Raw genomic sequence first — 27,816 nt, forward strand, 5'->3', positions numbered from 1 at the left:
CAGATCACATAGCATGTCCATGGCTACAGCCTGCACCAAAAAAATCACGTACCCACTGTTGCATGGGGCTGCAATGGTGCAAAAATGTGGTTACAAAGCATGGATCCACATGGATCCTCAGGATCTTTGCATTGGGTCACCCCAAATTCACCATCAGATCACATAGCATGTCCATGGCTACAGCCTGCCCCCCAAAAAATCACATACCCACTGTTGCCTGGGGCTGCAATGGTGCAAAAATGTGGTTACAAAGCATGGATCCACAGGGATTCTCAGGATTTTTGCATTGGGTCACCCCAAATTCACCATCAGATCACATGTCTGTGGCCACAGCATGAAGCACAAAAATGATACATCCACTGTTTCATTCAGAATGTTTTTTCCCTTGTTTTCCTCCTCTAAAAACGATGTGCGTGTTATGGTCAGGTGCCTGTTATAGAGCGAAAAGTACGGCACACTGGACAATTTATTAAAGCTCCAGATTCTATGTACTTTGTCTTATATCAAGGCAGTCCCAGGCTTGCCTGCTCCCAGCACCCAAAATCTATCAATGTGCAAGACTATCCAAGACCAAAGAGTTCTCCGCTGGCTCCAGAACACAAAGCAACATCTTGGCTCTAAGGATGGCATGTTCAGCGCCTCCTCTGACATCAGTAGCCCATGGGCAAGTCCAAAGTCCAGCCAAGACTATGGGGAAGCTTCCTGTTGCAACCAACTATCAAGCCACAGGAGGCCCAAAGAGGTCCATCGTTTCCACCACTAAGGAGAGATGCTCCAGGAAGGGGCTGATGGACACACGCAGAATCCGGGCTTCATCTGCTCTCCATCGACTGCAAAAAAATAAAAAATATGTCTTTTGTGTAGACTGAAACATGAAATGTCAACACTTGCACTACCCTTAAGAGTCCAATGAACATGCCACTCCTTCTGCCAATACCCTCATTCTATTCCAGTCCTTGAGCTTCCCTTATACTCTTGGCAGACACTGGGCACCTGGTCCAATACATTTTGAGGCCAGAAAATATACTGTCTCAATTAATTTATTCTTATCAGAGCACCAACTGAATGCAAAGGACTCAACAGAGAGGGAGGGAGGAATTATTCTTATTATCCTCCTCCTCCTCTATATAGTATCATCAGCATGTGTAGCACTTTGCAGAAAATACGAGGGGAGAGATCTCTGCCCTGACGGGCTTACAGTGTGAGGTTTAGTTAGAGGCCTGGCTGCTGCAGTGTCCCTGCTCCAAGGGCTTCATGGGAAAGGTGATGGGAGGGAGGGCTTGAAGGAAATAAGCGAGGAGGATGCACAGGGGTTCTGAGAAGTGGTACCAGGCATATGGGGCCCCAGGGAGGAAAAGGCAGAGTTGTTTCAGGGAACAGAAGACACCTAGAGGTTGAGGAGCGAAGATCACAGGCAGAGATGTCTCGGGATACAAGAATGCTGTCCTAAGGATGGGAGAGCATGGCCACAGAGGGCTCTGAAGGCAAGAGCAAGGCGTTTGTGATGCATCCGAGGGAGGAGGATCATGTTATGGGAGTGGTGTGAGAGATGAATGATTCTGGCAGCTAAGTCAGCAAGGGGAGACAGCAGAAGGTCGGGGTGCAGAAGGGCCCCAGCTCAGTGGGAGAGCAGCCACTTTGCATGCAGATGGTCAATCCCTGGTAGGTCTGGGAGCTACACCTGTCTGTCCACCTGAAAAAGTGCAGGTGGTCCTGTGCTGAATGGATGATAGGCAGATTCCCACGTCCCCAGGAAGTTGTCCTGTGTGCAGAAGCACACTGATCGAAACGCAGGTCTTGCTCACCACACCACTTTCTTTTACTTGCACCCTACTCTTCCTCCAAGTTATGTGCAAAACAACCCTGCAGGGTAGGTCAGGCCAAGAAACAGCCTCATTCAAAAGGGTTCAGCTCCAAGGGCTTTCTGGCAGTTCCCTCCTGTGAGAAATGAGGTTACAGAGATCCAGGCAGAGGGTCTCCTTGGTGGTGGCACCCGCCCTGTGGAACGTCCTCCCATCAGATGTCAAGAAGATAAATAAACAACTTCTAGAAGATATCTAAAAGCAGCCCTGTATAGAGAAGTTTTAAATGTTTTATCTTTTTATATCTATTGGAAGCTGCCCAGAGTGGCTGGGGCAACATGGTCAGATGGGCGGGGTACAAATAATAAAACTGTTGTTGTTGTTGTTTAAACCCTGGCTCAAGTCCAACATGCCATCCAGTATGGCGCCACCTTGTCTCTCATCCTCCTGCAGCTTGTGCAGGAGACCTTCCTGCAGGCTGCACCCAGGACTCAGTGTGCCCCGGCTGCCAACACACCTTGCCTCTTGTAGAAGGGGCACCTGGCCAATACTCACACATGCAAGATGTCCTCCGTCACATCCAGTTCCTTGCTGATCCCTTCTTTGCGGGGCTCGGGGTCAGGGGCCAGGGAGCCCAGCGCAATCTGGGCCAATGATGATGATGGGAAAGGGATCCTCAGCTCACTGATGTTGGGGGTAGCGATAAGGAGCATAAAACGTACAAGAACCCCCCCCCCCCACACACACACACTGCCCACCTTTCCAACAAGAGACACTCTCTCTATTCAAGGTCACCTTTGTATTCTATGTTTAATATATCTGGGAGAGCATCTAGTCCCTGGTTTTTGACTGTGGAACTCTGACACGGATTAGAATCCCTGCTTCTCCATGACTGTGGATGGAGAAACTCAAGACCAATGTTCAAATTGCAGGGTGGAGGGCAGAGGGGGCCACTTTTGTGCCGATCTCTTTCGCTTAATATTTTTTAGGGGGGTTTTGCATCAGGGAAGCAGGGGAAGATGTGTTATAACTAGAAGAGGAAGGGGCCCAGGGCATGTGGATTTCATTCAAGGCCTTCCTACCTTTCCCTCCACCCCACTCAGTCACCATTCTGTCCTATTTGCAGTTAGGGGTCAAAATGCATTAAAGGGTGTTACAGCTAAAATCTGGGTGCGGGGCTACTCTGCCACCCAGCTCGTCGGACTAAGTAAGTCCGCGGGTCCCTGCGGAAGAAAATGAGCTCAGCCGGAGACAGGAGCAAACTGCAGAAGATCCAAGTTTATTGCGCAACAGGTTCAAGACGAGATTGAACAGCGAGAAAGGGGTGACATGAACTTTTGAAACTCCCTCCATGTCCCAGAATACAATGCAAAATACATCCCAGTTACATCATAAATATATTAAGGAAAGGTTGGGTTACACAGATTACATCATGAATACATTAAGGAGAGGTTGGGTTACACCGGATTAACATATGGAGGAGGGAGGGGGGAATATGCAGAGCTGGAGATATGCGCAGATAAGCGCTTCCTGAGTGCAGGTGACGGGAAGACAATGGTCCATGTATGCATAGTCTGCCACCTGGCATTGCCCGGAGGAAAGGCTTGGCAGAGTGATTTGACAGGATTAGGGTCTTGACACCTTACTTGAGGGATTATGGAGGACAGGGGAGGTGCCATGGAGTGATAGAGAAATTGAGCAAATTGGCACGTTGATTTTCTATGGATTTTATAGATTTTAGTCCCTTTTGACATTGACAATTGGGAATAAATGGGTATATTGTAGCGAAGAAGGTGAAGAAGACATGCCCCCCCCTTCCGTAACAAGGGCAACTAATCCCCATTTCTCTCCCCAAAGAATCCTGGGCACTGCAGCTTACCCCTCACAAAGCTACAAAGTGCCCATAATACTTTGCGGGTGAAACCCTAGCAACCCACCACCTTGATTTCCCAGCAGCTCTGGAAATGCAACTTAGCACACGTGCACTTCTTTCAAATGCATGTCTGCATTTGATTCAAATGCATGTTGTGGGTCTGCGCTTAGAGTCCCTTCAGCCAGACCCTGGCAAGTGACCAGGGACTCCGGCCCCCTGCCCCCCCCCCCAGCAAGAGTGCCCAACCTGCCGGATCCTAATCGCACTTTTAATTTAAATCCCGTTTCGATCTGCAAGCGGGGAAACCCATTTCAAGCGCCTTTGCCCCTCCTGCCTCTTTCCGGAAAGGCGCTTGCCAGAGGCTTTCGGTGCCAGAGGCGCCTTGACGCAGGAGAAAGTCTCGCGGCGCCCAGCGGAGCTTCCTCCAGGCAGGATGAGGCCGCAGCGGGGCAGCCGGGGGCCTGATCCCCCCCCCGCTCTCGCCCCGCGATTCCGGCGCTGCCCCCCCCCCAATCTAGTCCGGGAAACTACTGCCCCCCCCCGGAAAGGAGGCCCCGAGCAGGGATTCCCACCCCTCTTGAAAACAAGGAAGAAGGGACCCAGGCGTCCGAGAGCCCAGCCCGCCCCCTCCTCCGCGGGCGCAATGCTGCTTCTTTTCCGCCGGATACAAGGCGAGGCCTGGCCGGGACACAGCGCTCCCTCCGGCCGCGCCGCTCCTTCCATCGCCGCCGCCGCCGCCTCCCCCTCACCCCCCCGGGGGTGGATCCCAGGGAGCGGCCGGCCCACGTGGGGGGATCCTTCGGAATCCACCAGCCGTAGCTGTAGCAGCGTCGGAGAGGAGGTGGCGGCGAGCAATAGGCGTTTATGAATATTAGAGGGAAAGAGACCCAATGTGTGGAGGGTTGGGGTTTGCTTTTATTTTTAATCTATTTTGTTGGTTTTTCCGCAGAAGAGCAATAAACACAAAAGCAAAACTTGTCACTCGGCCAATCACTTTTGGTATAAAGTACAGCAATCCCGCGATTTAAGTGTATTTAACTGTGTAAGTGTAGTGTAAGCCCTGCCCTACATAGTCACATGACACGGCACACACAATTAAATGGCAATGGCCATCAACAGTTGGGGGGGGGTTCACGGCCCCCTCAATTTGGGGGGGGGTGCGGGCTTAAGAGGAATTAGCTCCTAAGCCAGGGTATGTGTCATTCCTGGATCAACGTTTTTGTTTGCTTGGCTATTTGTAGAACCTGCTGTGCCTTTTAATGACATTTTGCCCAAGTATCGCACTGATCTGAACATTAAAGATTTTGGTAGACACTGCAGCCTGAGTTGGAATTCTTCTTTGAGTGGGAGCCAGGAAACTCTCCTCCACAGTGTGCTTTTTTGGAGGTTCTCCTTGTGGGAGGGCCCATAATAGCCTATCGCTTTAAGAAAAAGCTAAGAAACTGTTAAAGCTATCTATCTATCTGAATAAATTAAAAATGCTTCTTCTTGGTCTTGGCTCTTATGTCTTTCCTGTTACTGGTGCAGACCACTCTTTATTCCTGTATACCAGGCATGTCCAACTCCCAAGCAAGTGCGATCTACTCCCAGTATTAAAACAAATGGCAGTGATCTACCCATTGTTATTGCCAAGAGCTTTTTTGACTGGGGAGGGGGGAGTGATCAACCTGCGATCAGCCTGTTCGACAAGCCTGCTGTATACATAGAAATGTAAGACTGTTGTCACCCTGCAGTTCACATTGCCACCAATAGATGGCCATGCACAGTACAATGGGATGGTGGAGCAGCAGGCAGGCAGCCCAGGGAAGCCACAGATGAACAGCAAGGACAGGCTGAGGTAGCTCTGCTGCCACCATGCACCTCACACCAACACTGCCATTTTGGCCTCAGCAGTGCTGGCCCCTGAGAAGGAGGGAGGCAGCAGCGGAGCAGGATGGTTCCTGGGGAGCTGCCCTGCCCTGTCCTTCCTGTTCCTCTGCAGCCTGCCTAGCCCACCTTTTGCAGCAAGGAACATAACAGGCAAATGTCCTGGAAAGTGTGGGATAATAACGTTTGATGTGATGTTTTAGAACTGCTGCACAAAGAAATCAGAATGAATGCGTGATAAACTGTGGTTGTCATAGAAATTCCCCACATTTTTTTAACAAATAAATCAGGATGTGTGCTCAATAAACAGCTTGCCTGGAAGTGAGTAAAGAGCCTTGTGAAGTGGCGTCCTAAGGATTCACCAATTTATTATGGCATAAGATCGACTAAACGACTAAACAACAACAAAAGATGTAGAGTATTGGTCCACTTGCCTCGCCTTACTAGAAACTGCGGAGTCTGCTCAGACCATTTAGGCCGTAGGGTTGCCACATTTCAAACAAGTGAAATTCCAGACAGAAAAGCTGTTGAGCTTTCTTTAGTTTCCCCATACATCCAGATTTCCCCTGAACATTTAACTGATTTCTGCTGCTCACTGCGGTATTCTAGATATGTCCAAGAAATTACAGACGTACCGCAGCCCTACATCAGCACTATACATTTAAAGCATTATTGCATTACTTTAAGCAGTCATGGCTTCCCTCAAAGAAACCTGGGAGCTGTAGTTTGTTAAGGGTGCTGAGAATAGTTAGTAGACCCCTATTTCCTTCACAGGGTTACAATGTCCAGAGTGGTTTAACAGTCAACCTCTCTTCCCAGGAAACTCTGGGAATTGTAGCTCTGTGGCAGGTATGGGGAGCTCCTAACATCTCTCAGCACCCTTAAGAAACTACAGCTCCCAGGATTCTTTGGGGGAAGCTGCCAGGGATGCTGTAGTTGCATCCTGCATTGCAGGCATTGCAGATCCAGCATTAAGCAGAAGGGTTGACTAAACGACCTCTAAGGTCCCTCCCAACCCTAAAATTTTATGATCCTGCACAATTTCTGACAGTGGCCACCCGCAAGGCACAAACATATGACTTTCCCATAGCTGCAACTGTTTGTTGCTACTCTAGAGCTTTCCTCCAATTTTTCTGAAGTTCAGAAACTTTTGCGGTGAGAAAATAGCTTTATGCCAGGAAATTTCATGCCTCCTCCTATCATCAGCATCAGGGAATGATTATCGCTCCCTGTTCACTGGCCCACCAGGGAACCAAACCATTTGCAGTCCTTGCTTGGACCATTGTGGTGCTGGAGCCAAGTGCAGTTTTCCAGGGGCACCACTTAGAATCATAGAACCCTGGAATTGTAGAGTTGGAAGGGACCTTGAGGGCATAGCTGTCAACGTTTCCCTTTTTTAAAGGGGAATTCTCTTATTCCGAATAGGATTCCTCGCAAGAAAAGGGAAAAGTTGACAGCTAAGCCTGAGGGTCATCTTGTCCAACCCCCCCGCAATCCAGGGATCTTAACACACACTCCCCCATCCAATCTGAAACCATACCGGACACTGCTTAGCTTTGCAAATGTGCTAGCAGTTTTATTGCTGCACCATCTTCCACAGTGAACAGTGAATGGAAAAGGAAAGTTGGGGTTGGAAGAATAAGGAGATGCTCAGTGTTAGTCCGTCCAGCCCATAAGTGCCCAGGCGCCCCCGCCATGCTTTTTTTAAAGAGACAGATTCATGGAGAAGAGAGTCTATTAATGGCACTGGATATGAAGACTGAATGGATCCTCCAGGTATTCTTTGGAACAAGGCTGGCTCCATTTCTTAGGGGGACTTTGGCAAAGTGTCCCCACCAAAGCAGGCTGTAATGTTCAGTAAGGAATCAGCAGGAGGCAGGCATGATGAGCTGCCAGCTGAGCGCTCCAGGGAGTGGGCTATTGCAGGGTGAGGCTCCCAGACAACAGTAAGCGTCTCACTGGTTACAAGCTTGAGAATGAAGCAGTCAAAGAACAACACTCAGGATGTTGGCAGGCTGATTATATGACAATAAATATTTGTTCTGCATTTATCCTCATTTGCTTGCAGGGTGTTTACATCTCTTCCTGTTAGTCGTTTGTTCACTCAACACTTTTCAATGCATTTTCATGCTCCTTTCAATCTAAACTGTGAAAAGCCTATCTGTGGGTGTTTGTTTGTTTTGGAAAAAGTAGACTTTTAAAAAAAAGATATTTATTGAAATTTTCAACTTTAATACATTAAAAAAGAATCAAAAAAGGAAAAACAAAAAGGTTTAAAAACACATAAAGTTCACAATCCTTATTTTTCTATAACATATTTCCCTGACTTCCCCACACCTCCCCTTCTTATATTCCAATTCAAAATGTTAGTTCAGCAAGTTCTTATCCCTAATTTTAACCTTTTTCTATTTAGTTCATTTTAAAAAAGCAATTTTGCCTTATCCAAACTTAAACACAATACTTATGCATCAATACTCGTTCTTAAAACATTTTTCTAACGTCGACCCAATTTCCCTTCCACGAATTCCCCAATTTTCATACAAATAACAAAATAAAATTAAAATAAAACAGATTGTAATTATACACCCTTTGGATTCCCAAACTCCACCTCCCCCTTTCCCGGTTTCAATCCCCAACAAATGTCCATCAGTCTTAGTCTACTATCAGCCTGGAGATCTCACGTCCGAGGCTCTTAATTCTCTCTCAATTCCTCTCTGCCGGTTTTTTTTATAATCCTTAATATTATTAAACACCAGATCTTGGAGAAGCTCTGGCCCAACGGGATCCATGTTTCTTCCAGCCAGACCTCCATACTTAAAAGTGGAGCCCGAATAATGTTTCTTATTCCTTTCAAGTCCAAATGTCCCCAAAGCTCAAACTTCCACCTTAAGCAAATTTGTAATCCTTGGGTCTTCAGATCTCCACATGAGGAGATCTCTCCATTCTTCAATCTCCAATTCAAGCCAGATTTTCGACATCAAGTTCTTATTTTCCTTTGTAGCCATCATGTCAGGCCTCTGGCTCTCCTTTATCATCTGCAAAGTTACAGCTCCTCCTTCCTTTTCCTCAGGAACAACATATATCTCCTTCTCCACACTCTCAAAGCTCTCAAGTTTCTCTTTTTGTCCAGCTGCATGGGCTTCCTGAGTCAAATCCTTATCAAATTCAGTGATGTTATTTACTGTTAAGTTCAGAGTTGCAACATTTGTAGCCAAAACATCAATTTGGCCTTGTAACTTTCCCAAGAGAACAAAAACTTTGTCCAACCCAGCCTGAATTTTCCCTCCTCCAGCCATTCTTGTAATGTCCCAAATCCCCCTCTAGAGGGATTTTGGTAACTTAATATTCCTTCCAATTCAAATCCAAAAATCAAGTTAGTTTGTAACAGTTCTTCCTTGTTTTCAACAAATTGTAACCAAATTGTAACAAATATAGCCAGCAGAAACAACAGAAACAAAGTTCTCTTTTCCCGTCTTGACAGCTAAATTTGACAGCTGTCAAACTCTTCAATACCTCATCAGCAGGCTCTCTCGCGGAGCACTCCCAGGTCTGGGGGGGTGGCACTTCAGCTCCCAAGATTAGCTCTTTATCCTCCAGTAAGATTACTTATATTGCCAAATCGTGAAATTAATGTCTTTTACCAAGTAAAAAAGAAAGGGTTCTCTCGACCTTAGTTAGCAGGTCCTTGCTTTAAATTATTTACAAGACGGGGAGACGGACTTCCTGTTTGCGCCTTCCCCGATCGTGCCTAATTCAAAAAAAAAAAATTCTTTCCAATTTCCGTACTACTCACGGGTTGTTGCTTTAAAGTCCAATTGTTCACAAAAAGAAGTCAGCGCTCTCCGACCATGGCAATGCAGCTTCACTCCGCAGGAGAAGCAGTCGACTCTCAGCACCGCGCCGCTCACCCCGTCCCCCGCTCCAAAGCCTTTAAAAAGGCTCCTTCACAGGTGGGGGGGCGCAAATGGTGCCCGCTGAGTCACCAGGTTCACAGGCTTCACCACCTGTGATTTTTGAGGGTCCCCGCGTCACCGCAGCGGTCAAGACCCAATCCTGCGGAGCTCGGAGGGAATCCGCCATTAGCCGATGGCGCTAACCCGGAAGTCCCCGGAAAAAGTAGATTTCTTATGCTAGAGCGACAGAGCCTTTAATCCAATTTAAGGGTGCAAACCTAAAGTTCTCAGGGATGTGCTTGAATCCCTTCGCCAAAATACTGGCAGTCTGGAGGCAGTGTGTGTGTGTGTGTGTGTGTGAATGAGAGTAGACCAAAGACATCTTGTTGCCACCAGTTGCCAAAACTTGAAATAAACCATTCTGGTCCTTGGGCTACTGTGGCCATGTGCCCTGCTTTACAGAGGACATTCCTCTTTTGCAGTAGCGGGCAACCCTTGGTCTACTAATGCATGCCAAGGATGTTGTGGGAAATTTAAATGCTGACTGCTTTAAGCTGCACAGCATGGATTGCAAAGGTGCTGCTTCCCACTGTCTCTGGCAGGACCCACTGACATAGAGCAAAAACTTTGCTGAGGGCCCCTAAGACTTTGAACCAGCCCTGTTCCAAGGTATACTGCGCCTGAACCTGGAGGCTCCCCTTAGTTTTCATAACTGAGACCGCTGCTAGCTCTTCTCTGTGTATCTGCCTATTTTTTGTTTTTTATTTAAACTTAAATTGAGGACTGAGCCATGCTACAGGAGGCTGCGCCTTGCTAGGAACCTTCAAGGCTGTCGCAGGAGTGCGCTGTGAGAAAATGGATAACCCCTCAGGGTGATCTGTATCTACTGAGTGCGGTGAATGAGAGATTAAACAGGTGAAAGATGAGGAAATTGTTTTAATGGGGATTCCATGTGTTCAGTGAAGCCGGCGGCAGCTGGCAGCCAGGGTCCCTGGGAGAGGGCAGCCTGAAATATGCAGATCTCCTACAGGGCTCTCAAACTTTAAACGCCTCCTTAACATTTTGGAAATCTACTGCTTGAGTTTCCGCATTACAACTAAAGGCAGAGCAACTCTTGCTGGTTTCCTCCTCACCCTGCATTTGTCATGCTATGTCCTACTGCCAATGGTGGTGCAACTCCAAGGGAGAACTTCTGAGCAGGAGAGAGGACTGTTCAGCCTTCCTTTTGCCTTCCAGCTCTCTCCAAAAGGCCCTACCCCACAATTCAGGAGGAAAATTAGTATTGGGGGACTGAGTCAGCGAGTCCTCATTAACCAGCATTTATTTATCTATTTCATATATTTATATACCGCTTAATACCAGAACTGTCTTTTCGGGCCCTTCTAGACAGCTGGGGGGGGGGGTGTTTTGTTTTTCTGCAGGTGTATTCTGCCACATGGGGACATGGGTGGTGCTGTAGTCTAAACCACTGAGCTTCTTGGGCTTGCCAATCAGAAGGTCAGCTGTTTGAATCCCCGAAATGGGGTGAGCTCCCATTTCTTGGTCCCAGCTCCTGCCAACCTAGCAGTTCGAAAACACGCCAAAAAAAAGTGCCAGTAGATAAATAGGTACGGCTCCAACGGGAAGGTAAACGGCGTTTCTGTGCACTGTTCTGGTTTTGTCCTGCTGGCCACATGACCCGGAAAAACTGTCTGCGGACAAACACCATCTCCCTCAGCCTGTAAATCGAGATGAGCGCCGCAACCCCAGAGTCGTCTGCGACTGGACTTAACTGTCAGGGGTCCTTTACCTTTACCTTTTTATTCTGCCACATATCACTGACGAATGATAGCATTGATGGTGGATTTATACTGGACCTTCCACACATGAATTCTGCTTTATTAGTTGCTCTGTGATGCCCATTACATCATTGGAAGGAACTTAAGGTGTGTGTGTGTGTGTGTTTGATGCTGGCATCCATCTGTCTTAATAGACAGTGGAGTGCACCTCTGCGGGTGAAGCCAAAACACTGCATTAGCAGCACTGAAATGACATTTCCCGGGCACAAGCCTGAGCAGTGTGTATGGTGGTCCTGGGCTGCCCAGACGACAAGACCCCCCTCTCAGGGGCTGATGTGGTCCAAAGGAAAGCAGAGCAAAACATTTGGCACCAGCTTGGCTGCAGGGGTTGCCAGGAAGAGGCGTACAAAGTGCCATCCAACCGTCTTAGGGACTCCACTCCAGATTTGTGTAGGGTTTGTCCTGAGCCTTTTCTTCCCCCAAAGATATCCCACAAGGCCACCTTTCCTGGTGGACGAGCCCCATCTACCCCTCACTTCCCTTTACAGCAGGTACAGAAACTGCCTTCTTGACCATTGAACCCACTATTGGTCTTGTCCACTCATTCTGCCGGAGCCTGTCTCCTCACCAAGGGTTTGAGACCCATTGGCTACCCTCACCTGGATTTGCCAGCCAGTCAAGGCTGTTTCCCAGGATGTGGCCACTGTCATATGCTGACAGCTTCCAGGAGCCACAGGTGAGAGCTGAATGCAAAGTGGGGACCAAAGGTGGATGAATTGCCTCAGGTGGAGCACGACATCTTCCCCACCAGACGTATGACCCCTCCTTTTGCACTCCATACAGCCCATATGCAAATATCAAGGACTGCCAATATGGGCACCTGGCGGCCCTGCCCCTCCTTCTGCTGAAAAAAGCATTTCTATGGTAGCCGGTTGGCTAGGCTGTGTGTGGGCTCAGTTGCAACATGAGTGTGTGGTGCCCATTTGTAAAGGTGGCCATGGGCTCCCATAAGTAGGGCAATACAATAAAAGCAAAAACACAACACAAACATAGACGTAAGAACTGCATCAAGCATGACTAACTGAGGGAGGAGAGGTCACCTCACTTCTTGGGAGTAGAATCTTAAGCACACAGGGGCCCTGAATCCAAACAAAGCAGATAGGATGCCCAGTGAACAGCAGGCATGGCATCACTTCCATGCCAGCTTTGGACAAAGCAGTCAGGACAAATGAAAACAGAACATCTGGAAGCCCCCTAGCACTTCTAAGGAGGGGGAGGTTGGGGGGGCGAAGGAGCTTGTTTCAGTCCTCTAGAATGAAGCAGATCAGGGCAGGAGGACTCTGGTACATCAGGGGTCAAGTGCTGAGGACCGGGAGGCTAGTGTGCTGTCCAATTTTCTGAATTGCTTCTCCTCTGCCAGTTGGCCAGGACCTACCCTGAGTTGCATAAATTATGCTCTGCAGATAAAGTGGGAACATACACACAAGACCCTGGCCGGCTGCCCACTCCCCTCAACCCTGCCCCTCCCGGCTCTCAACAAGGCCATAAAAGGGATAGGACTGAGAAGAGGGTTGGGGGAATGTGGGGGTGGGGAGCAAGGGAAGGGCAGAATTTCAGAAGGTGCTTGGAGCAGGGGGCCCTCTGGATGTTGCTGGACCCCAACTACCATCAGTCCAAGCTAGCATGGCCAATGGTCACGGGGCAATGGATTGGGTTCTGTACTCCAGCAGCAGCTGGTTCCCCATCCTTGACAATCTCCAGCTTGGGGCTCTCCAGATGTCTTGGGAGTTGTAGTCCAAAAGGCCAAGAAAAAGGTGGCAACCTCAGGAGACAAAGGGCTTATCTGCACTTCCTCTCGTCCCGTGGGAGAGCAGGCGAGGAGGAAGAGGAGAGGCTGGCACCCCTGAGGCCCAGTGACACGCGGGCTCTGAGGGGCAGGCAGAAGGAAGGGCCCCCTGAAAATGCTTTGTGCGCCTGCATATAATCTTGCTCCTTTCTGAAATGTATTTAATGGTGTGTGTTTTTCTTTTTGTAAATCTACCAAAGAATAAAATAAAATACAATTGGGGTTAAGGGGTTTTCTCAGAATGTTGGAGGGCTTACGTGCGATGTCCCGTTGGTGTAGTGGTGGAAGAAATGTCCCTATTTTCACCTGAGGAATGTTGGAGGGTACACAGTATGCCAGATATTATCTAGATTCTGTCATTCATTTATTTCTTGGGTTTAGGGAGCTCCACCACCACCACCATACACATAAATAACACTATGAACCAAGCTGTGGCTCAGAAGGCGCAACTGGAATCCCTGGGCCTGGAGAGGAGGGTGGGAAGTGGGGTAGGGAGGTGGGCATTCATATTTCTCTCCCATGTTACCCAAAGTGAGATTTTCAGGCCTGGAGTGGTGATACAATCTCTCTGCCCCATAACCCCTTGTCCGATAAGGTGCCAACTGATGTGGAGAAGAAAGGAAGGAACTTCATTCCTTTAAAGTAAGGCTTGGGGAAAGGGGACACGGGTGGCGCTGTGGGTAAAACCTCAGCGCCTAGGACTTGCCGATCGCATGGTCGGCGGCTCGAATCCCCGCGGCGGGGTGCGCTCCCGTCGTTCGGTCCCAGCGCCTGCCAACCTAGCAGTTCGAAAGCACCCCCAGGTGCAAGTAGATAAATAGGGACCGCTTACTAGCGGGAAGGTAAACGGCGTTTCCGTGTGCTGCGCTGGCTCGCCAGTTGCAGTTTGTCACGCTGGCCACGTGACCCAGAAGTGTCTGCGGACAGCGCTGGCTCCCGGCCTATAGAGTGAGATGAGCGCACAACCCTAGAGTCTGTCAAGACTGGCCCGTACGGACAGGGGTACCTTAAGGCTTGGGGAGCAGCACATGTGCACACGTTGGATTGGTAATCCAGGGCTTCTTGCTTCTATCCAAGTTAGCATTCAGTTCCTACTTTGGACTCCTTGCCTTTAATAGCTGCATGGAGCAGGCAGAGCATTCAGCAGGTGTGGCTTTTCCCCGGCCCCTCTGATTGCCTGTCTGTCATGGAGCTGCTAAAAGCCAAAGCGTGCACACACCAAGGTTTGCCAGAAAAGAAGGCGATGGCCTTAGTTCAGGCCTACACAATGTGTGGGCCATAAAATGCGCAGGCCTGCCCTGGAGGGAAGGTGGAGTCTTACTGGTTAGAGCATGAGGGGCTTGGAGGTAGAATGCTTTGGTCCTAGGAGGCCCAATACAGTCACACAAAAGCCAAACCATTCTGGATGTTGAGGTTTCCAAGCACAGAATTGGGGTGAAGTTGGCACTGAGGTCCATGTTGTGATCCAACCGTTCACACATTTGGTGGCATCATCATCCACCAGCACTTCTCCTGCTGCTCCTCCTGTTTCCTGTAGGGTCTCCTTCCCTCTAGAGAGAATCCACCCATTGCAGAGTCAGTGTGTTTGGCACCGGGTCAAGTTCTGTCAGCTGTGTTGCCCAGGGGGTGGGGAAAAGGCGGCTCAACTGGCCCTCTCCCCTTCACTGGCCCCCTCCCTTCCTCTGCCCCTCCCTCCCTCCCTCCTAGCTACCCAAGACTCAGGCACGGACTTTCTCACCAACGTTCTCCCTGAGAGGAGCATTGCAGCATCCTCACTGCCAAGATTCGGGAGAGAGAACTCGGAGGGCTTCAGGAGATGCCTCTCAGAGGGATGTATCCAGCATCTCTTTGAATGGACCACAGCTTCTCTTTCCCTGGTGGGTTCTACAAACAAGCTGTGGGCAGCAAACATGGTGAGGTTTCACCTCTGAAGCTACTTGCCAGCTGATGCTCTGACCATGGATGACCAGGTAACTGCTTGAACAGGTAACGCACCAAGGTGGCCCAAGTTTGCTCTTGCATTCTTGTTTTTGGTGAGAGTCCAGCCCCACTGTCTGCCCCACGCACCCTCATTTTATTCCACTGGGCACTCCTGCAATGCCTCTAGCTCCTCACACCCCGTCCTCTGCTTTTATTTATTCATTATTAATTTCATAAAATTTCTATATTGCTTGATTGTAGAGAAAACCTCAAACCACTTTTACTCTGCTACAGAAACAACCTTACTGTGAGGCAAGTTAACAGTATAGCAGGCAATGGAGAGACCTGACTTGTGGGGCATGATAAACCAGGACTTTGTCACATGTCTGGCTGGCTTGATGCTGACTGCCTTGGGAACTTGATGCTGGCTTGATGCTGACTGCCTTAGCTGTGTCCATTCATACGCTCCTGCATTTCCCTAGGAAATTATGGACACTTGCCAGGGAAAACCACCTGTTCACATTGCCCAGTGCATAGGATCCAACTCCTAGGGGCCAATAAAATATTTGATGGGTATTTCCATTCAGCAGTTGTGTGTGCACCGCATCAAGTGATCAATTATGCAAGACAGGGCTTACTTAGCCCCCCCCTATTTTATTCAAGTTGGCACCCCTGGCCCAGTGGCCTCTAAGATGGCTTGTAATGGGCAGGGGGAATTCAATTTATGTTATCTTTCAAAGTTAAACCTACCAAATTTGTGTGTTCGAAAACACAACCATCCTTTGTAATGCCTACAGCCATGCATATTTTAGCATATTGTGCTCACCAAAAAGCGTTTATTAGTTAAAATTACATATAAAATGCAGTTGGTTTGCAAAAAATGTGTTTCTTAGGCAAAATCGCATGGAAAAATTAGAAGACATTTGTGCCAAAATGCTGAGCTGGGGGGACGTATTATTTAAAAATGCAGATTTTTGTCCCTTTCTGCTTTACCAATGGGCAACTGGTAGGGCTTAGGGCCACACACTTTTTAAAAATTCTACTTTTGTGGAAGTTTTGTATCTCAGAAAATGTTCATCCCAAATATTGATAAAAAATAGTGCACACACAGGTAAACAAATGTCCCACAATGGGGCATGGAGACATTGAGGAGGGGAGGCAGTCAAGACCCCCACTCCTTGTAAAGTTCACTCTCTGTACCCCCCTCGGGTGTGTATGGAGATTAGGCATGGAGCTTCCCTTTGCACTCTTGGGGCAGCGTGCCAGTATCGCAAAGTGATGTGAACAGAGGAATTCTGGGGTGGAGAACAAACCCCGTGCATTTCAGACTCTTAGTGTTCACACAGTGTTAAACAGCAGGCTAATCCTGTGTCAGATTTCCCAAGAGCAACAGTTGAATTCCAGTCAGGGCCAGTTCTGATTTTCTATGGTCATAGTCAAACACACACACACAGTGCATTGGGCTCCGTTCCCACCCTGCTGATCAATTGCGCATTCAGGAAACATCCCCAGCCATTAGCTCCCGCTGAGGAAACATCAGTCAACCATCCCTGATTGTTAGCAAACAACCCATGCAAACAAAACATGGCAGCCGTTACAATACCAACTTTCAGTAAAACACCTGAGCTGGGTTTTTATTGTTTTTTTTAAATCTGTCAAAAATGAAAAGCATGCCATTCCCAGTTGAGGAGGTCAAGGCAGTTGGTGTCGGAAGCCTGAAGTGAAAGAAGAGAATGGTTGCTGGACCATCAGGAGTGTCCAAACATTCTGTCCCTGACCTGCAGGAGAGCCGATATGGGAGACTGGGCTGGACAGGAGACTGTGCTGAGGGCCCAGGCAGGCATGGAGACAGGCTAGCTCAGCTGCTGTGGAGCAGCAGTGATTTTGGGGTAGCAATGGGGGAGGCATTTGATTCAGTTCCCATTTAAGGTGGACTTGCCTACTTCACATCTTCTGAACCAAAACACAGCCACCCTTCAAAATTCACACTTCCTCAAATTTTGCAGTGCTATTCTCTGGCCATGTTCTGGGTACAAAAATGCACATGCTAGGGCAAAGTGTGCATACAGGTGCAAATATTAAAGTAACATGCAGAAATCTGTTGCATTAGGGAAAATTGCTTTGCTGAAATGTGTATACTAGGCTAAGTTGCATACAAGACTCTATATCTTAAGAGAAATTCACATTAAAATGCCAATGAATTTTCACAAGGACCTTTAAAAAAATCACACACTGATGTGGAAATGTAGCAGACTGCTACAACTGAGAAAATGAAAAGTAGAGGGAACCTGAAGTTGGCAGATTTGCCCTTTCCTATTTAGGGATTGTTATAATTGCTCTCTGTTTATGCTTCTGAGTTGATGAATTCAGATTCTGCATGCACCACAACACCCATCATCATGGCAAAGGATGATGGGACTTGTAGTCCAAAAAAAACTATGTTGGGGAAGTAAGTGCTGTCTCCAAAAAACCTTATATCGCAATAAACCAGACTAATATCCTGCCCTTGATTCCATCCCTGTGTACCCTTGAGTTGCAGCAGTGCATCATTTAATCACGCGCCTGTGTTTCATCCCTGTGTTTGCCTTTGAAGTGCTGAGTGGCACGGCAGTTGGATTAATGGGTGTATACCATAATGTTGTTTGGATGTTCTCCTCTCCCATTCGCCCTCTTACCTTCTGCAGAAGCAAATGCTCAACGCCTCTTCCACGCTGCCTGTCCCCACCTCCAACACCTCCCTCCCTCTATCTGACGACCGGGACGACGCTCTAGCCCAAGTGGAAATCGCCATCTTGGCCTCCATCTTCCTGCTAGCCACTCTGAGCAATGGGCTGGTGCTGGGAGCCCTCTTCCGCCGCACTCGCCGGGCCAGCCCCATGCACCGCTTCATCTGCCACCTCTGCCTGGCCGACCTGACCGTGGCGCTCTTCCAGGTGCTGCCACAGCTCATCTGGGACATCACCGACCGCTTCCAGGGCCCGGATGTCTTGTGCCGCGCCATCAAGTACTTGCAGGTGGTTGGCATGTTTGCCTCTTCCTACGTCATTATGGCCATGACTTACGACCGCCACCGAGCCATCTGCCGGCCCATGCTGGCTTTCCGGAAGGGCCCAGCCACCTGGCATCGCCTGGTGGTGGCAGCATGGACCGCATCCTTCCTCCTCAGCCTCCCACAGCTCTTCATCTTCTCCAAAACCAAGCTGCCCAGCGGAGCCCACGAGTGCTGGGCTCACTTTGCAGAGCCCTGGGGAGTTCGGGCTTATGTCACGTGGGTGACTCTGATGGTCTTTGTCTTCCCCACTTTCTTCATTGCTACCTGCCAGGCCATGATTTTCCGTGAGGTCCACCGCAGCCTGCGCCTGGGGCCAGAAGGAGCATTGCGGGGCCGGGACAGCCGGCAGGGGCAATCCCCCATTTCCGGGGCTGTGTCGAAGACTGCAAAGATGACCCTGGCCATTGTGCTTATCTACGTGTTTTGCTGGGCCCCCTTTTTCCTAGTCCAGCTGTGGTCTGTGTGGGATCCTCAGGCCCCGCTAGACGGTGAGTCGTGCAGCAGCATAGGGTTCCAGACTACAAAACTGGCACCCACCGCAGCATTTCGATCCACACACATATTTGCCCCACATTTCTGGGCACAGATCTGGGCTTTTCAGATATGGATTCAAGTGCTTTCCCTCCTCCACAAAAAAACTCCTCTTTACCATTCTATTGGAACAAACTGCAATCCACCCCAAACCTGAATTGCTGTTTCTTTCAATTCAGCATTAAAGAGTGTGTTTTCCTGGGGGAAATGGCAGGGCAAAAAAAGAAAGCACTTGGACCAGGAGCAGGAAAGTGCGCAGCTGTGCCTAGAAAGCAAATGGTAAGTGTGGATGAGCCCTTAAAAGCACCTTCCTCCTTTCTTCTTATTGTATGCTGAGCAGCAGAACGAGGGCACATGAAAACGTTCAAGGTTACAGCTAGGACACTATTTCTCTTGCTTTTTTAAAAAGGTCTGCCACTTCTTTACTTCCTTCTGTTTACAACTGTGGATCCAAACTACAGGCTATGTTTCACATATATAAAAGCACTGTTTACTCTTTAAAAGAAATAAGCACACACACAGCTACACACCCTGCCAATCCAGACCACAGCATGGCAGGGAGGGACTTCAATGCCCCCCTGGCACTTTCCTCCAAGCTTTGGGAAATGATTGGGAACACGGTAGGGGGCTAAGCACCACTATCATGATCCAGAACAAGGACTCCCCACGGCTAGCTGTGGAGACGATTGTCAGCGTGCAGCTGGGGCCTGAAACAAGCTCCAGAGTTTCAGCCTGGCCAGCTGGATCCCATTTGTGGTCTAGGAACCTACCTGCTGCCTCCTACTCTCTTATCTCACTGCTCCATGACCAAAGATTCCTGCAATAATATTTTCATGGGCTCAGTGTAAATCATGACATGGCAAAAGGCGGGTGGCAGGGTGGGCACTTTGCATGCACTGTATTGAATTCCATGATCTGTGAATGAAATTTAAGCACAGCATATGGACTCATATTACTTCAATTCTATGCCTAATACAGACAGTCCTACTGTAACCCCTATTAGGAGTTGGGGACAAGCAAGGATAAGGAGGGGGAGAAGGATTAAAAGGAATTTATATACTGCTTTTCATTTTGAGAAGAAATAGCAAGATGGTTCACAAGCCAGTTAAAGCCACCAGCAAAACAATGGGGCAAGTGCAATACAACCTGCAGTGGAGCTGGCAGGGAATAGAACTGGAGGGGGTTGTCTCAGCCCCCAAGGTGCATTCTCTTAAAGATTTTACTTCCTGCCAGTGCAGAGATGGGTGGAGATAATCCCACACAGGATCACGTTTCTTCCCTATAGGAGAACAATGGTTTTCAGCTAGGGATATATGAGGTTTCTTTGGGAACGACATCGCCTCCCCTGGAAGCCCCAAAACATGTGAGCAGGCTGTGGTTACCCAGTGTTGGGAGAACTGCACTCTATCTATTCTCAGAGGTGCCCTTGCCTTTATTATTTGTCTTCCAGAGCATGTCCCATGGCTGAGCTCTTGCAATTCCCAGGCTGACCCTTGCTCCTTTTCTCCTCTCCAGGTCCAGCTTTCACCCTCCTGATGCTCCTCGCCAGTCTCAACAGCTGCACCAACCCCTGGGTCTACGCCACCTTTAGCAGCAGTATTTCGGGTGAGCTGCAACAAATCTTCTGTCCCAGACTGGCCCGTCAGCAGATTAGTTCCCTGCATGAGGACTCCACCTTCACTGCCAGCTTCTCCCTGGGACGGGATGCCCTTTCCTGAGCCAGAGCGCCACTAACACCAATGGTGCACCTAGCAAGGAATATGTTCCTTCTGCTGAACAGTGGCTTCAAAGGCGTTGGGGCTTGGCCAGAAAGGTGGATGCAAAAGAAACCCCCAGAGAGGAGTGCCACTCTCTCACCAGCCAGCTCCATAGGGTGGAAGGATGCCCAGCTTAACAGAGAAGCCGGCTCCAAGGACACAGGGGCACTTAGGACTGCCAGAAGACCATTGTTTTCAGTGCCCTCTGGAACCTGTAAAGCAATGTCTTTCCCAGCCCTGGTGTCATCCAGATGTTTTAGGCTACAACCCCAGCTGTGCTGGATGGGGCAAGTAGGAGTTGCAGCCCAAAACATCTGGAAGGCAGCAGGTTGGGGGAGGCTGGGCTAGACCAAGCCACACTGCAGCCTTTTTAAGTGAAACATCCTAATCTTTTGTAGGATTTGCTCTTTTTCATGCTTAGAAGGGGCAGATGCAAGATGAGAGGCAGCCCTAGCATAGAGCAAAAGAAGGCAGCTGTTTCCTGGACACCATGAAGATGAGGAGGCAGCTAGTATCCATAGCTAGTTCCTACCTGCTGAAATTAAGGAACCTGACTTAGGGCTCATCCACACTTCTGCTTGTTTCATGCTGAGAAAACACAGGTCTGAGTGGTTTTCCATTTCTCTTGTGCTTTGGAGGCACAGGTCCAAATAGTTTGTCCCACAGCTTTGTGCAGGAAACCTGCTGTTTACCACAGAATCCGAACAAATGGTCAATCCACAGAAAAACCAAAGGACGTTTGTTCTGATTCAACAATAAACAGCAGGTTTCTCTGGGAAATCGGCAGAACAGGTAGAAGTCAGGTAGAAGTGTGGACGAGCCCTTAGTCATGTTTATAGCTTCAATAGGTCTACTCTGAGTAGGACTAGCATTAGATATCAGCCATTGATTTGATCCAAGGGCCCAACAGGTGCTTGCCCTTTATTCTAGGATTGCCATATTTCAAAAGCTGAAAATGCAGACACAAAGTTGTTGAGCTTTTTGAGCTGCACTTCCAGCATTGGTTGCCAGGTTGCCATATGGCCGGAAGCTATTGACAAGGGCTGATTGCCGGCTATGTCCTGGAAATTCCAGGCGTATGGCAACCCTATTTTATTCCAATGTGGCTTCTGCAGAAGAACCTGCCACTGGATGGTGCCCCATGTTAAACTGGTGAGGAGCTGGGTTTCCTTCCTCTTCAGAGAAGAAACTGTCTTAAAGGAACCACAGAGGCAGCAAGTCAATACTGACAACGCCTGCAGGGCATATGAAGGGAAGACCAGAAATCAGCTTGGAGAGCAGCCCTGCAAAATTTGGAAAAGTGTGGATTTTGAAGGATGGCTGCATTTCGGGTCATGTATTGTTTCAGGAAGTGTGAAATAGGTAAATCCACCTTTAAATGCAAACTGAATCAAATTTCTTCCTCATCCCTACTTCCCACAGCCCTTCCTTCCTTCCTTCCTTCCTTCCTTCCTTCCCTCCCTCTGATAATAATTTCTAGTTTTATTGAGGTGGCTGCATTACACAGTTGCAGATGGTGACTATATTTGCTGCTGCAGACTTGACCCAAATAACTGTTCTTTATTTCTGTTAAGCATTTTCAATAAAATTCTTTTTTAAAGAACAGCAACAAAAACAAGTTGCTAGTTGAATGAATTACTTACACAGCGTTGGGTAGCCTTGCCCAAAGACATGTCCCCTCCAGACGGGTGCTTTATTGCAGGTGCATTCATTCTGCAACATGTTATTGGCCCAATAATGGTGCACTAGTGGTGGATTTATTCTGCTTTATTCATTGTTCTGTGACGTTTCCCTGATATTACCACATTATTATCCAGAGGGTACAACCAAAGCACAACACAGCACAACAAAAGCAGAATTTTAGCTGGAAGTTGCAGGAAATGAAGCTGTATGTCCTCGCCAAAGCTTTGGCAGGCAAAAATAGTATTAAAAGCAGAGTCACGAATAGCCACCTGATATATTGGAGCCAGCTCCTAGGGACTGAGGTCCCTTTGCATGCCCAATACTTGAGGGGGGCAGCCCTCCCCCAAAGTCGATGGGCGTTGCCGTTCAAATGGTGTGAGTGCACCGCATTATGTGATTGATTATGCAGGGCGCAGCTTACCTGCCCCCCCCCAATACTTCATTCAAGTTGGCATCCCTGGCCTGATACCATCAAGAGCACAAATCATCACGAATGCAGAATCCAAAGGATGTCTGGAGGGAGCCTGGGTGACGGCTCCAGCTTCTCACATTCTTCAGATTCCCAGGAAGAATACGCAGTGAGTTAAAGCTATAACTGGTCTACCCAAAACTCTGTGGGACACTGTTGTGCAGGAGGAACACCTGTGTAAGGAAAGGTTTCCCTGTTCACTTTAATGCCTGTATTAAATGCAGTCCGGATGCCAATGAAGGGCACTGCCAATAGTCTCACTCTATTCCGCCTTGGTCAGACCACACCTGGAATACAGGTGCCAGCTCTGGGCGCCACAAGTTAAGAAGGATATTGACAAGCTGGAACATGTGCAGAGGGTGGTGGCCAAGATGGTCAAGGGTCTGGAAACCAAGCCTTATGAGGAATGGTTGAGAGAGTTTGGTATGTTTAGTCTGGATCAGTGCTTTTCTTCTAGGAAAAAAGGGTGCCAGTACCCTTGAGCTCCCCAAGAAAAAAACACTGGCCTGGATAAGAGATGTGAGAGCCATTTTCCAATATCTAAATGGCTGTCACATAGAAGGTGGTGTAAGCTTGTTTTCTCCTGCTTTGGAAGGAACCAAAGGTTTCAAATTACAAGAAAGGAGATTCCAGCTAAACACCATGAAGAACTTTCTGGTGGTAAAAGCTTTTCAACAGTGGAATGGACTCCCTCATAAGGTCGTGGACTCTCCTACCTTGGAAGTGTTTCAGCAGAGGTTAGATCTGTCATAGATGCTTTAGTTGAGATTCCCACACTGCAGGCGGTTGGACTAGACGACCCTCAGGAACCCTTCCAACTCTACAATTCATAGAATCATAAAATCAGAGAATTGTAGAGTTGGAAGAGATCCCAAGGGTCATCTAGTCCAACCCCCTGCATTGCAGGAATCTTTTGCCCAGCATGGGGCTTGAACCCATGACCTTGAGATTGAAAGTCTCACGCTCTACTGACTGAACTATCCTATGAGAATGAGAATTCTCTGACTGTGTGGACCTTGAATCGGGAAGCCCTCTGTGAGTCCAATACAACCTATGGGTTTGGGGAAAGTAATGCAGTTCATCATCAGCTTTATTTGGGTTTCCCAGAACCCAGCAGAAGCCTTGAAAATGCCAGCATTTTATCCCAGTCCTACAGAACCCAAGGAAAGTTTCAGATGCCACAAAATGCCTCTGATTCCTGCAGTTTTGGTCCCATGAGTGTTGCTGAAAGTTGGCAAGATTGTGCACTGGGTGCTCTCTTGACCTGTTGAATGGTAGCTCAGAGCCACTAGATGGTGCCCTGCTTCTATAAGTCCCATTTAGCTGCCATTGGTATACACCCTATTTAGTTCACCTGGCTCTGAGCCCTGCTGCTGCGACCCACTGCACCCCATTCTTCTCCCAGTTCCAAGAATACCCTGTGCTTGCATATATTTAGCTGGGCCGCCATTCCCCGTTTCCGCTCATCAGCAAAGGAACTCTGGGACAGTGGCATATTTATACCCCTTGTCCCAATGCATCTCACTCGCCCCATGGCTGCAAATACCAGGCGGGGGCGTGCAACTGCTGAGATCCTCCCTCCTCGACTCCCCTCACCCTCCAATCTATGTTGGCCAAGGCTGAGAATAGAACTGGAGTCAAGTTCCTGCACACAGATGGAGAGAAATACTGTGCAAGGGAAGAGTGGACAGGCAGGTTAAATAAGAACAGACAAGGCAGTTTCAGTAAAACACGAAGCCTATGCAACAAAAGGAAGTGTTAGAGGCAGAATTATAAAGAGGTGCTTGACAGCGTTACTGGAACCCCCTTCTGAGAGAGCAACAGCAGTGCCTGCGAGTGCTGATCTTCTCCCTCCTGGCAGGATGATCAATAATGATTATTTGATTGAGTGCAAGTTGGATCCAGAAGACCCTCATTTGCAGGAGCCGGGATCTCCCATGTTCCTGCAGTCCGCTATCAACACACCACCCAAAGCAGACCCTCGGGACCCGCGTGGGATCAACCAGCACCTTAAGGTAACAAAGGGAGCTTACCTGCCTGACTTGGGGTGGGGATGCCTAAATTCTGACTTCCTAAAATCTAAGGGCGCAGCTCTCTTCTACCCACCCAAGGTGGGAGTTGTATCCTTGTTCACCCCCAAACTCCTCCCAGCCCTTCACCTGCAGCACAACTGATTCTTCTCCACCCCCTTTGCTGATTGCTGCTCCTTACATGCCCCAGAACCACACAGAAGGAGACGGCATGGGTCCTCCTGAGGCCAAGATGCTTTGCTCTCAACATTCTCTCTCTGCGCTGGAGAATCTTCAGTGACCAGATTCCCTTGTTCTTCCCGGCAGCTGGAATTCTCCGACATTCTTGCTGAACCTTCCTCGTTTCGCAGCTTTGACCGGGTTTGGACCTGGAGCGACATCGTCTTTGAGAGTTCGCGCCTCTGGTGCTACCGCATCATCTCGCTGCTGTGTGCTGTGCCCGTCTCCCTATTCTCGGGCTTTCTCTTTGCCTGCCTAGGCTGCCTGCACATCTGGTGAGGGTCTGCCCCCTTTGCTCTGCCTCCTCTTGCCCCTTGGCTCACGACCAGCCTCTTGCTTCCAGTTGGTTGCACATTCATTGACCATTAGCAAGGCTAATTCTAGTGGTTACTTGGGGGAACTGCCAACAGGAGGAAGCTGTGTTACTCTAACACAGACTTTGCCAAGCTCCAGGCCCTTTGGACTACAACTCCCATCAGCCTCATTGCTGGCTTGGGCTGATAGGGGGTGTAGTCCAAAATGTCTGTAGGGCACCAGGTGGGCAGACGCTCTTCTAGCACTTTGACTTGACTTGTCCTGTAGGTTTGTGGGTGCTTCAGGGAGTAGACTAATAATGGCAAACAAATCTCTTAAAAGACACTTTGCCAAACACTTACCCCAGAGGGAATTGGTGTTAAAGTACTGTATTTTTCGCTCTATAAGACACACCAGACCACAAGACACACCTAGTTTTTGGAGGAGGAAAACAAGAAAAAAAATATTCTGAATCTCAGAAGCCAGAACAGCAAGAGTGATCGCTGCGCAGTGAAAGCAGCAATCCCTCTTGCTGTTCTGGCTTCTGGGATAGCTGCGCAGCCTGCGTTTGCTCCATAAGATGCACACACATTTCCCCTTACTTTTTAGGAGGGAAAAAGTGAGTCTTATAGAGCAAAAAATACGGTATGTGTCACAACCCACATGCATGTACAGCACTCACATGTATTTATACACACACCAGTGAGAGGTTTGGGATCTTCATTTCCGTGCGGGCGAAGTGAGTTTGTTGCACAAGACTGCCAAATCCACTTTTAATTGCACAACCTGAATTTGCCAGGATGTGACTGAATCTGATCTGCAAAATAGCAATACACTAGATCTGGAAGCACCTACTGTTTGTGTGATGTCCTTGTTCTGCTAGTTGGGGGAGCAGATAAGTACTGTCTGCCTAACACTGATATGAGGAATGGAGGAATCTGAAGACAGAAATGCTAAATAAATTGGTCACTTGGTGGAACCCAGGAAAACAAGGACATGAACCAGAAAGCAGCCTTCCTTCTTTCAAAAAGTTGGAAGAATGGTAGGCATCTTCTGGAGGTGTCTGAGGCTGCACACAGGGTTGTATCCAGTGCTAGGCCTACACAAAGTAGACCCATTGAAAGTTATGAACCTAAGTTAGCCATGTCCATGCATTTCTACTCTTTTTTATTATTCTTTTAAAATTTTATTTATTTATTTGAAGATGTGTATTTTAAATCTAGATCAAGATTATCAATATCGCTTACAAAAGAGAACCATAAAACAAATATAAAACATTTCTACTCTGAGTAGGACTAGTGTTGGCTACAACCCCTGGTCTCTGGGTCACAGGTTGCCTACCTGCAATTGAAGACATTCTTATTAACAATACTGTAGGTGAGTGTATATTGGCCTCTAGGTTGCCTAACTGGAGTCTAAATGTTGGGGTGCTTTGTTGTTTCCTGGAGGCTGCCAGCCACATCTCTCCCCTCTTCCTCCCACAGGTGTGTGATGCCCTGCATCCAGCTCTGCACAATGGCAATGCCTCCGGTTCGCACCCTCTGGGCCAGCATCCTGGATGTGGTGGTGGCCCCACTTTTCACCAGCCTGGGCCGCTGCTGCAGCGCCATCTACCTCACCGTTACTCAGAAGTGACACAGAGATGCCGCCTCCCCCCTCCAAGACCCACGTGCCAAAGACTTTCCTTCCCATTTCACTCAGATGCACTAAACAGGCTGGATTTCACAGCAGAGAGTAGAACTCACAGGGAGCTTTTAGCCTTGGGTCAGAAAAGGGGAATTGTGGGCGAGGGAGCAGGTCAGAGGGAAGGAAAACAAGGAGGCCAGAGGACGAAGAGAATGGTGATTCAGAGAGAGGTCTCAAAATGAAACATCCGTATTCTATTCTCTTATTGTCATGCCCCTGCTTTGTCCAGACCTGCAGAAAGAATTCCACATTATTCTAGGAGTGGGCTCTCCATAGTCCTCCCTGTGATCCTTGGATGAAGGGTGGTCTACATTAATAATAATAATAATAATAATAATAATAATAATAATAATAGGTGAGGAACTTTCAAAACTACCCTCCTCCCTCCCTGAGATTCTAGCTGGCTCATCTGTCGGTTAGTATCTCAGAGACAGGGATGGGAATCCACCTGGCTTTGCACACAAGACGGTCTCTGGCTACTGGCCATGCTTTCTGGGGCTGATGGGAGCTGAAGTCCAGCCATCTCTGGCCTAACCCCGACTGACAGCCCACATAAGAATCTCCTCCAGGAAAAGTAACACTGGGATTAGCCTTCTGAAATTTTGCACATGGGGGGGGGGGCAGGAGGGGGACTAGGGCAACTCCAGACCCAGTGCTGGGCTCTGGGAGAAGATATGTTCATTTCTGTGGGAGGCAGCCCCCGCTCCCTCCAGCCCCTCCTCCCACAGCAATCGCTGAAACGTAAAGCTCCGTCGTCATCTCCCCCTTTATTTAATAAAACAAAAAAGTTGATTTGCTTCCCCTTGTGTTTGAATTCTTTTGATTCTGTTCTGGCAAGCCAGGCACAAACGGGTGTTAAAGGGACGGGATGAAGGAGGAAAAGGTTCTGTGCCTCACAGAGGGGTGCAGAGGACATATCCCCCAACAGCCTTAACTTTGGATTTGGGACATCAAAATGCTGGGGGCAGAAGGGACAGGGAAAAGGAGTGGCAGCAGCGCCATGCCTCTCCTCTACTGGGCTCCAGCATGCCAGGGAGCTGTGGAGGCCACAACATCCTGCAGCTCCACTCCCGGGTCAGCCCTGACCTGTAGACAGAAGTGGCAGGGAGAAAAAGTG

General features: G+C 48.6%; 3 protein-coding genes across 3 annotated transcripts; 2 read left to right on the forward strand and 1 right to left on the reverse strand.

Moving 5' to 3' along the window:
• Positions 1 to 459: 459 nt before the first annotated feature.
• LOC128405356 (EKC/KEOPS complex subunit LAGE3-like) lies at positions 460 to 5,295 on the reverse strand. Its single transcript, XM_053371884.1, has 4 exons — positions 5,292 to 5,295; positions 4,344 to 4,419; positions 2,358 to 2,486; positions 460 to 830 (listed from the first exon to the last, which is right to left on the reverse strand). Exons 1-4 carry the CDS (start codon positions 5,293 to 5,295, stop codon positions 719 to 721), a joined length of 321 nt encoding a protein of 106 aa, XP_053227859.1. The 3' UTR covers positions 460 to 718.
• Positions 5,296 to 15,016: 9,721 nt separating this feature from the next.
• On the forward strand, positions 15,017 to 20,619 carry AVPR2 (arginine vasopressin receptor 2). The gene is made up of 3 exons (XM_053371885.1): positions 15,017 to 15,028; positions 17,663 to 18,518; positions 20,077 to 20,619. The coding sequence occupies exons 1-3, from the start codon at positions 15,017 to 15,019 to the stop codon at positions 20,277 to 20,279; spliced, it is 1,071 nt and encodes a 356-aa protein (XP_053227860.1). The 3' UTR covers positions 20,280 to 20,619.
• Positions 20,620 to 24,097: 3,478 nt separating this feature from the next.
• On the forward strand, positions 24,098 to 27,630 carry LOC128404837 (caveolin-2-like). The gene is made up of 3 exons (XM_053370804.1): positions 24,098 to 24,485; positions 24,807 to 24,994; positions 26,498 to 27,630. Exons 1-3 carry the CDS (start codon positions 24,333 to 24,335, stop codon positions 26,646 to 26,648), a joined length of 492 nt encoding a protein of 163 aa, XP_053226779.1. The 5' UTR covers positions 24,098 to 24,332; the 3' UTR covers positions 26,649 to 27,630.
• The last annotated feature ends 186 nt before the right edge of the window (positions 27,631 to 27,816 follow it).

This window comes from Podarcis raffonei, chromosome 17 (genome assembly GCF_027172205.1).
Source record: "Podarcis raffonei isolate rPodRaf1 chromosome 17, rPodRaf1.pri, whole genome shotgun sequence".
In the NCBI taxonomy this organism is placed as follows: Eukaryota; Metazoa; Chordata; class Lepidosauria; order Squamata; family Lacertidae; genus Podarcis; species Podarcis raffonei.

Excerpts from the sequence above, each read along its gene's own strand:
- LOC128405356 (XM_053371884.1), bottom strand. Across the intron at positions 2,487-4,343 it reads TCCCGGCCAGGCCTCGCCTT|TGAGCTGAGGATCCCTTTCC; the intron begins GTATCCGGCGGA and ends CCCCAACATCAG. Across the intron at positions 831-2,357 it reads ACGGAGGACATCTTGCATGT|TCGATGGAGAGCAGATGAAG; the intron begins GTGAGTATTGGC and ends ATTTTTTTGCAG.
- AVPR2 (XM_053371885.1), top strand. Across the intron at positions 18,519-20,076 it reads TCCTCAGGCCCCGCTAGACG|GTCCAGCTTTCACCCTCCTG; the intron begins GTGAGTCGTGCA and ends TCTCCTCTCCAG.
- LOC128404837 (XM_053370804.1), top strand. The coding sequence starts at position 24,333 with ATGATCAATAATGATTATTTGATTGAGTGCAAGTTGGATCCAGAAGAC. Across the intron at positions 24,486-24,806 it reads GGATCAACCAGCACCTTAAG|CTGGAATTCTCCGACATTCT; the intron begins GTAACAAAGGGA and ends TCTTCCCGGCAG. Across the intron at positions 24,995-26,497 it reads CTAGGCTGCCTGCACATCTG|GTGTGTGATGCCCTGCATCC; the intron begins GTGAGGGTCTGC and ends TTCCTCCCACAG.